Source organism: Cibotium barometz, chromosome 7 (genome assembly GCF_041138505.1).
Source record: "Cibotium barometz isolate CiBa-2024 chromosome 7, ASM4113850v1, whole genome shotgun sequence".
NCBI classification, from domain to species: Eukaryota; Viridiplantae; Streptophyta; class Polypodiopsida; order Cyatheales; family Cibotiaceae; genus Cibotium; species Cibotium barometz.
Window position 1 is genome coordinate 23,901,518 of NC_141052.1, and position 7,997 is coordinate 23,909,514.

At 42.4% G+C, this 7,997-nt stretch overlaps 1 protein-coding gene across 6 annotated transcripts in view; it reads left to right on the forward strand.

The window, feature by feature from the left end:
- The window catches only part of LOC147636800 (glucose-6-phosphate 1-dehydrogenase 6, cytoplasmic-like), a 49,677-nt gene extending 41,920 nt beyond the window's left edge, over positions 1–7,757 (forward strand). For 3 of the 6 annotated variants that reach the window (XM_086800357.1, XM_086800358.1, XM_086800359.1), the window contains exons 4-16: positions 4,608–4,677; positions 4,810–4,996; positions 5,119–5,267; positions 5,376–5,444; positions 5,672–5,730; positions 5,874–5,910; positions 5,997–6,068; positions 6,216–6,363; positions 6,518–6,613; positions 6,750–6,820; positions 7,038–7,153; positions 7,344–7,389; positions 7,475–7,757. In XM_086800357.1, coding sequence (XP_086656483.1) covers positions 4,608–4,677; positions 4,810–4,996; positions 5,119–5,267; positions 5,376–5,444; positions 5,672–5,730; positions 5,874–5,910; positions 5,997–6,068; positions 6,216–6,363; positions 6,518–6,613; positions 6,750–6,820; positions 7,038–7,153; positions 7,344–7,389; positions 7,475–7,654 — 1,300 coding nt within the window. In that variant the 3' untranslated portion in view covers positions 7,655–7,757. Of the gene's footprint in view, positions 1–4,607; positions 4,678–4,809; positions 4,997–5,112; positions 5,268–5,375; positions 5,445–5,671; positions 5,731–5,873; positions 5,911–5,996; positions 6,069–6,215; positions 6,364–6,517; positions 6,614–6,749; positions 6,821–7,037; positions 7,154–7,343; positions 7,390–7,474 lie in introns of all 6 variants that reach the window. The other 3 variants (XM_086800354.1, XM_086800355.1, XM_086800356.1) reach the window with 1 other exon arrangement.
- The last annotated feature ends 240 nt before the right edge of the window (positions 7,758–7,997 follow it).

Sequence of the window (7,997 nt, forward strand, 5' to 3'; positions counted from 1 at the left end):
GAAGGGCGCTTAGTGGCTTATTATAGCCGGACGTTCAATGACGCAAAGAATAATTATTCAGTATATGACAAAGAGTTATTGGGGGTGATCACAGCTCTTAAGCATTGGAAGCCTTTTCTTTACGGGAGGGAATTCGTAGTTAAGACAGATCATCATGCACTTAAATGGCTACAACCATGTCTAGTGCCCAATGGAGTGACATACAAGCCAAATGGAGTCAGATCTTCCATCGGTTTGGAGCTATGACTGAATTCATCCCTGGCAAGAATAACCCAATTGTCGATGCTCTAAGTCACAAAGGTACCATTCAGACTTTGCAGGAGTCCATTGTGCTCGAAATACAGTATGAAGATTTAGACGCTATGAAGACACAGTATGAGGATTCTTTGGAATTTGAGGATTCTTTGGAATTTGGGACTCAGAATAGATTATCCCTTTAGTTAGAACCGGGTCACTATACCATCCAAGATGGTTGGTTGTTTTACAAGAACCGGCTATGCATACTAAGGGAAAAGCAATAGGCACTCCTTCACGATGCCCATGACTCTCTTGTTGAAGGTCATCGTGGTATGAACAGTACACTGGAGAGTAGAGTATTCAATTTATTGGCCAAACATGAGAAGGGATGTCTATCAACATGTCCAATCATGTTAGATTTGCCAAAAGGTGAAGGCTCCTCGTACGAAGCAAGCAGGGTTGCTATAGCCTTTGCTAGTTCCAAAAGGACCTTTCCAAGACATTAGCATGGATTTTGTAGGACCCCTTCCAATGACGATTGTTGACCGATTCAGTAAGTTTTGCATGCTCATTCCGTGCAGGCAAACGGGCCACAAGAGAAGATATTGCTCGCTTGTTTCTTTGCATCTAGTACCCCATATGTGGTTTGCCAAGGACAACTACATCTAACAGGGATCCAAAGTTTACTTCACATTTCTGGAGAACATTATTCGACAACTTTGGAACCAACTTACAGTTGACTAGTGAATTCCATCCTCAGACAGATGGCCTAACAGAAATATATAATCAGCTGGCATTTGATGTTCTCTAGTCCTATTGCCATGATCAACAGTCGAAGTGGGAGCATTATCCTCCTTTGGTACAGGCAATCTTGAACGATGCTCACTCATCTAGTATTGGTCGGACTCCTTGTGAGGCAACATTTGGCCGCCGTTCCTCATCACTTCTTACGAGGATGGTGTCGCCTTCCTTGAAGGCCAACAAAACCACAAAAACATTTTCAGAAATCATTGAGTCAATAAAGGAGCGCCTCGCCAAAACTCAAGAAGCATACACTAGGCAAGCCAACAAATCTAGAAGAGATGTCAACTACAAATAAGGGGATTGGGTGTATCTCTGGATCATGAAGCAAAGATTGAAGCAAGTAGGGAAGTGTTGTCTCAAGCTCTCATTTTGAAGGTTTGGCCCTTTCTCGATCATCCAAAAGATCAATGATGTCTCCATGAAGCTAAAGCTACAATTGGACTATGCATAACGTCTTCCATGTTTCTTGGTTGAAGCTCTATGTTGGACTAGCATTGTAAGTGGTCTCAAATGAGCAACTTCTTCATATGGTTGACGAAGCCGAAGTCATCAAGCCCAAGCAGATTCTCCTCCACAGATGGAAGCATGGTTACCGTCTCACAGGGAATGACAATTCTACACGAAGTTCAAGGACCGTGGCACTCATGAAGCCGTATGGCTGGATGAAGAATTCTTCCAGGAGTACCCGTAGATATTGTCAGACTACTTGGAAGCCATGAACCTGCCGACAAGCTAAGCAAGAGGGAATGTCACATGAACCCTGCACTGTGGTGCTATGTGACACATCGGCCCAACATTTTATATAACATCATTTAGCATTAATACCCTTTTTAAGATTATTTGTTGTATGCCGTGGTCCCATTGTGAGCCCTTGTCTGGGACATGTCAGGCACGAGCTATGTAGATCATTGTCCTAGCCTTAGGTGTCCGGGTCTGTCCCTTAACCCACTTGGAGAACATAAGCATTTAAGTCCCTTGAGGATAGTGCATATAGGGGTCAATCTTGTAATTGTAGATGCATGAAAGAGCATGTAGAAGCATTATATAAAGGCATGTGCACATGGGCCAGCCTATAAGGCAGCCCATTACATGGGCTTTGCCTTGGCATGATGCTAAGCATCATAGACCGACTAATCATCCAGCTGGTCAGCATTCGAAGACTGCAAACAGTCTGTTCTAGCATGTAATGTAGTCGGCCTGTCACCATTTGGCCACCCGATTGGTCCACCCGTGCTTTCTCATTAGTATGTACATTGGACTGGCGTCCATGGCAGTTGCATATGCCGGGGATTGATGCCACTCATGTGATACTGTGGACTTGGCTTTCCGCTAGGACTTGTGCATGTGTGTACATGCCCGGAAATGCCGGGAGGATTGGTGTTTCATTGGGTGTTGTACCTCATGTACTTGCCTGGAGCACGGCTATTTTGGTATAGTCTCATGAACGGGAATTGTCCATACCAATGTTGCATTGCATAGCATCTTTATGTGCTTGCTTGCAATTGAAATTGCATGTTGTTTTCATACTTGCCTGACCAATGTGTAGTTTCGGGTAAGGGGACTCTTGCCGGTGAACCGTGCATGTGAAATTGTCTGCCGACATAGTTATGTGGCATGTGACAAGTGATAAGTATTGGTCAAAAATCTACCCTTAGGAATTAGCATTAATTTATAAGTGAGTGTGTAAACATTTCATTAAGTTTTGGGTGACCAAAACTCACTTATAAATTATGACCAGCCTTGTGTTTGCACACAACACTGATGTCCCAAGGTGGACAAAACCCAATGCCCAGACCTTATCCCCTTTGTACAAAGGGAGCAACTAGCCATGTTTCCATTCCAGCTTGCACCACAAGGCACTTGTCCTCTCTACCTAACGCCTAGGGTGGACGTCTCACCATCTCTCTTCTTCTCTCTCTCTCTAGAAGTAGGCGCCTCTCTTTATGAGACCTTTTGGCTGTATTTTCTGCACTTTCTCCTTCCCAAGTCCATATCCAAGCTTGCTAGTGTATTTTCCAAGCTTCCAAGAGTGTTTCCAGGTGGTGTTCACTCTCCTACACTCTCCCAATGACTGAAATTCAGCAAAACAGCTCTTATATTTGCTGTAATTTCTGGTCTTTTTGTTGAAAACCCTAATTTCAGCCTTCCTTTCTCAAGTTGAACCATAGGGGAAGCTTTCCCAGGGTTACCTTCATCCTCTTGAAGACTTTTGTCGTAAAGGATCGCAAAAGATTGAAGATTTCAACACTCCAAATATTTCCATCGCGAAGACTTCCACTGTCATCGACTCTACTTGCAATTGGTAAGCTTTGATGCTTAAATATGGACGCAAGTAGTAGGAGGGAGGAGTAGGACTCCATGTTCACATGCCCTGTGTAGTGTTCTGTTGTCCTCCGTGCTCTCTTGCAGATTGTTGCTATCGTGTGTTGGTGGAACAATAGAGCGCAGATGATAGGGAACATGGGTACTTGAGAGGATAGTGTGAGTTGCAAGTCTATACCGACAACTACATTGTTTGCAATATTGTATTCATATGCATTGGTATGGAAATCTGGTCGGAAATGCCCATGACACTATGTGCTTGATTCTCCCAAGATCAATATACTTTATTTGAGGGAGGGGCCGGCCGTTCCGGCTCATTGTACGTCTCTTGTCAATTCAACAAATTACTTCTTGTATTGAGCATTTTTTCCATTAAATCTTGGAGTATTTAAGTGTATTGATTAGCATTGTGCTCAACCAAGTTACACAGCCAGCATTTAATGTTGGGCTAGCATTTAATGCCAACATTAAATGCTTATTTTCAGCAGTCATCCCCTAGTCCCTTGAATTTCAAAAGAATTCAGCAAAGCAGATAAAGAGAACATGTGTGCTTGAGATCCCCGAGGGTTCTTGGAGCATACAATCAACCTCAAGAACTCCGTGCTTCAGTCCAAGGCAACATAGAAGATCCTCTCATCTTCAGCCAGCATATGTGCATATCCTCAACAGTTTTGGATTTGCATAAGTCCTGCTTGTTGTAGGGGGGCCTTCAGTCGGTAATTGGGACCCAATTTGGTGTCGACTCTCATCTTCTCTCTCTCTCTCTCTCTCTACTCTTCTCTTAAAATAAAATGGATTGCATAAGCTCACAGCTTTAAAGAAGGCTTTCTTGTGCGTTACGACGGTCAACCTATTGCACGCTACATTAGACCCCCACATCATCAATCTGCCAATACAACATTCCATTCCCTGAGACCTCCATTCCTAGGACTACTTTAAGTGCTTAACACTAAAAATGACAAACTCCGTCAATACCCCAACTTGCCTGTAGCTACTCACTGGCACCGAGCACAGCCATAAATGGCTAGCCAGTCTCTGAGTATTGCTACCACAACTAAGTCCTACATAGGAATCTCTGAAGAGCACTAGATGGCGGGGCGAAGAAGAGGGTGGGCTACGCATGGCTAGGGGAGCTCCAGCTTGTAGTGGTTGAATTTACTTAATCTGAAGAGATGGGAGAGAGAGATTACTAGTGTGACTTGCACACATGCTCTCACAATGTTTTTTGTCACATGTGAAAATAGATACCTCAAGGCAGGAAAGACAGACCCAAGCAAAGATCCGTCAACCATAGTGAGAACATTTCTGGACTTGGTATGTGTTAATAACTTTTGGTTCAAGAAAAACCATTTATTGAACCTACTCGACAACTTTTCAGAAGTATTTTACTTGTGTATTTTTTTGAAGGCATGCCTAACCCCTCTTTCAAATGTTATTGTGTGATAGGTCACCTACATCTCAGGCCCCTATGACACTGAAGAGGGATATATTAAGCTAGAAGAAGCCATTACCCAGCATGAGGAGCTTAGAGTTGGCAAGAATGGCCAAACACGGAGGCTATTTTACCTTGCTTTACCGCCGTCTGTGTATCCGGTAGTGAGTGCAATGATCAAAAAATGCTGCATGAATAGGCGTAAGTACCCTTAAGGCAGACTTCCCACTCTTTGATTTAGAAAAACCAAGTGTTGTGGAGTGTTATATCAACTGTATCAAGTAGAAAATTTACGGGTAGTAATGTGAAAATTTAAGATGCAGGTGGGTGGACTCGGGTAGTGGTTGAGAAGCCTTTTGGAAAAGATTTGGCTTCATCAGATGAGTTGAGTGATCAGCTAGGTCAACTCTTTACAGAGGAGGAAATATACCGGATAGATCATTACTTGGGCAAGGAAATTGTTCAGAATCTGGTACATCTTAACCTTTCACAAAGTGCTGAAATCTCTATTCGTGTATTCATGTGTGGATTCTAAACATGATTTTTCGTTTTTCTTGTCTGATTCTGTTGAGTGGGGCAGCTCGTAATGAGATTTGCTAATCGCTTTTTCCTACCACTTTGGAATCGCGACAACATCGACAACATTCAGGTATTTCTGAAAAGCTGCTGTAGAAAAGCCACCATTTTTTTTTGGGGAAATCTGGGTACAGAACAGTCACGACCATCAGAAGGGCCACATCCTGGCTGCCTGCCTTTGAGGATGGAAAGATTGCCTGTCCAACTGCCATTTCGGATGGGGACTGTTCTGTTAAATTGCATTTGCAAGACAAGGGGTTTTGGGGCGTTAAGTTGCTAACTACAACAATTAGAATGCAGATAGTCTTCAAAGAGGATTTTGGAACAGAAGGACGGGGAGGCTATTTTGATGAATATGGGTAAATGCTCTGACTTTTTTAGGATGTCCAATCGCTCATAATTGTTTTCTTCTAATCCAGTCTGAAATAAGAGCTTGGGGAATGTGATTGGAATAAAGAAATCTAGTGACATATAGTGAATGAATGTATTTGTTTTGCTGCAGCATTGTTCGCGACATTATTCAGAATCATTTATTGCAGGTATTTGGAAAAGGCAAGTTCCATGATTTTGTGCTAATGGCCTGTTTAATGTAGTCATTCTAACAAGAAACTCGTTTTTGGAGCAGGCTCTTTGTTTGGTGGCCATGGAGAAACCAGTCTCTCTAAATCCAGAGGATATCAGAGATGAAAAAGTCAAGGTGTGATGAACATAGCAAACCCAATGATGTGGCATCCTTTTGTTGTCATTTTCACCATTTTGGAGGTGTTTTGGGGGGTTGATGTTGTCATTTTGTTGGGAACTACTGCTTCAGGTCATTCAACAGACTTGAATATTTTCTTGTCAGGTATTAAAAGCTGTTCAACGTATCAAAGATGACGAGGTGGTCCTGGGACAATATGATGGCTACCTGAACGACCCGACGGTTCCCAAGGGTTCCAACACCCCAACTTTCGCCACCATTATCTTGCGCATCCATAATGAACGCTGGGATGGTGTGTTCTTTTAAAACTAATCAATGCTGCAGTCTGCTTGCTTGTATGTCGTGTGTGTCCACGCGCATGCATGCATCAGTGTGAAATATGATAGGTTGTTTTTCATTATGTGAAACGTTACAAATGCCCTTGGTTTTGAATGCTTGGCTTCAAGGAGTCCCTTTCATCTTGAAAGCCGGGAAAGCTTTGGACAGCAGAAAAGCAGAAATCCGTGTTCAGTTCAAGGATGTGCCCGGAGATATTTACAAATGTAATGTTCGTTGCAATTTTTGAAACAAGCTACAGCTGTTTTTTTTAATGAAAAAAAGATTGTAAACTTCCAATTAAAATCAGCACTTTGGTGTCGTCCTTATGGTCTTTGTTTGGAAGCTGTGAAATATTTTCAGGCCAGAAGCAAGGAAGAAACGAGTTTGTTATGAGATTACAACCATCTGAGGCTATGTATATGAAACTCACGGTATTCTTCCAAAGCTATGGAAAGTTGTGTCTGGGCGTGTTCATCAATGTATACTTGATGATAAGATCACCATGAAAATACTTGACCTTGCATTTATTGAATGCCTGCATTACTATTGAACCCTATATCAAGCCATTCATAATTGTGAGAACACACATTCTCTAAGAGCATCTAAGGCTGTATCACATATTTATGGAGCTTTTGCCTATAATTCCAGGTTAAGAAGCCGGGATTAGAGATGTCCGCAACTCAAAGCGAACTGGATTTATCGTATCGCCAGCGGTACCAAGATATCGTTATACCAGAGGCTTATGAACGGCTTCTACTTGACACGTATGTTTCCCAACTACTCCATGTGACCTAGCACTGTCTTTGCATGGCACATAAAGTTGGGCATGGCTCATAAACTCCGGATTTTTTCCGAATTATGTCTCTGGGATTGCACAACTGTGTAACATGTATGTAGTATAGAGCAATTCTCTTTTTATCAATGCTGCTCATTGATAGTTAGTTGTAAGAGCAGGATACGTGGAGATCAGCAGCATTTTGTTCGTAGGGATGAACTGCGGGTAAGCTCTAAACACCTCAAGCTAGTAGTGAGTGGCTTCACTTGTGACCACTTGAACAGTTCTGTTATGTGAAAATTCTTAACAGGCGGCGTGGGAGATTTTTACACCTCTGTTGCACCGGATCGACGAGGGGGAATTTAAGTCACTAGTGTATCAACAGGGTGGCAGAGGACCACCAGAAGCAGACCAACTCACTGAGCGGGTGGGCTATGTTCGAACTCACGGTTACATCTGGATTCCTCCTTCCTTGAAATCTGGAATTTGAATGGTGCTTCTGTCATCCTCTGTAGTTATGTAACACATGTAATTATATCCCCAAAATGATGTGCATCTACATTACCCTAACAAACAAGAAAATGTATATTTTTGAGAATTCAAAATTCTGTATCATAACCATGGGCGGCAAGAGAGAATTGTGCATTTCTTTGAAAGACTTCTACAATGCTGAAGCTCTTACCTAGTAGCCTCTTTATAAGGCAAGCCTTCTTTCTTTTTGAGCTGTAGCAAAACTTTGTATTGTAATTTTGAGATGGGTATTGGTTGATGAACTTCATGATCTGAATCCATGATATATATATTTATGTACCCATTTGTATAGCTATGTACCA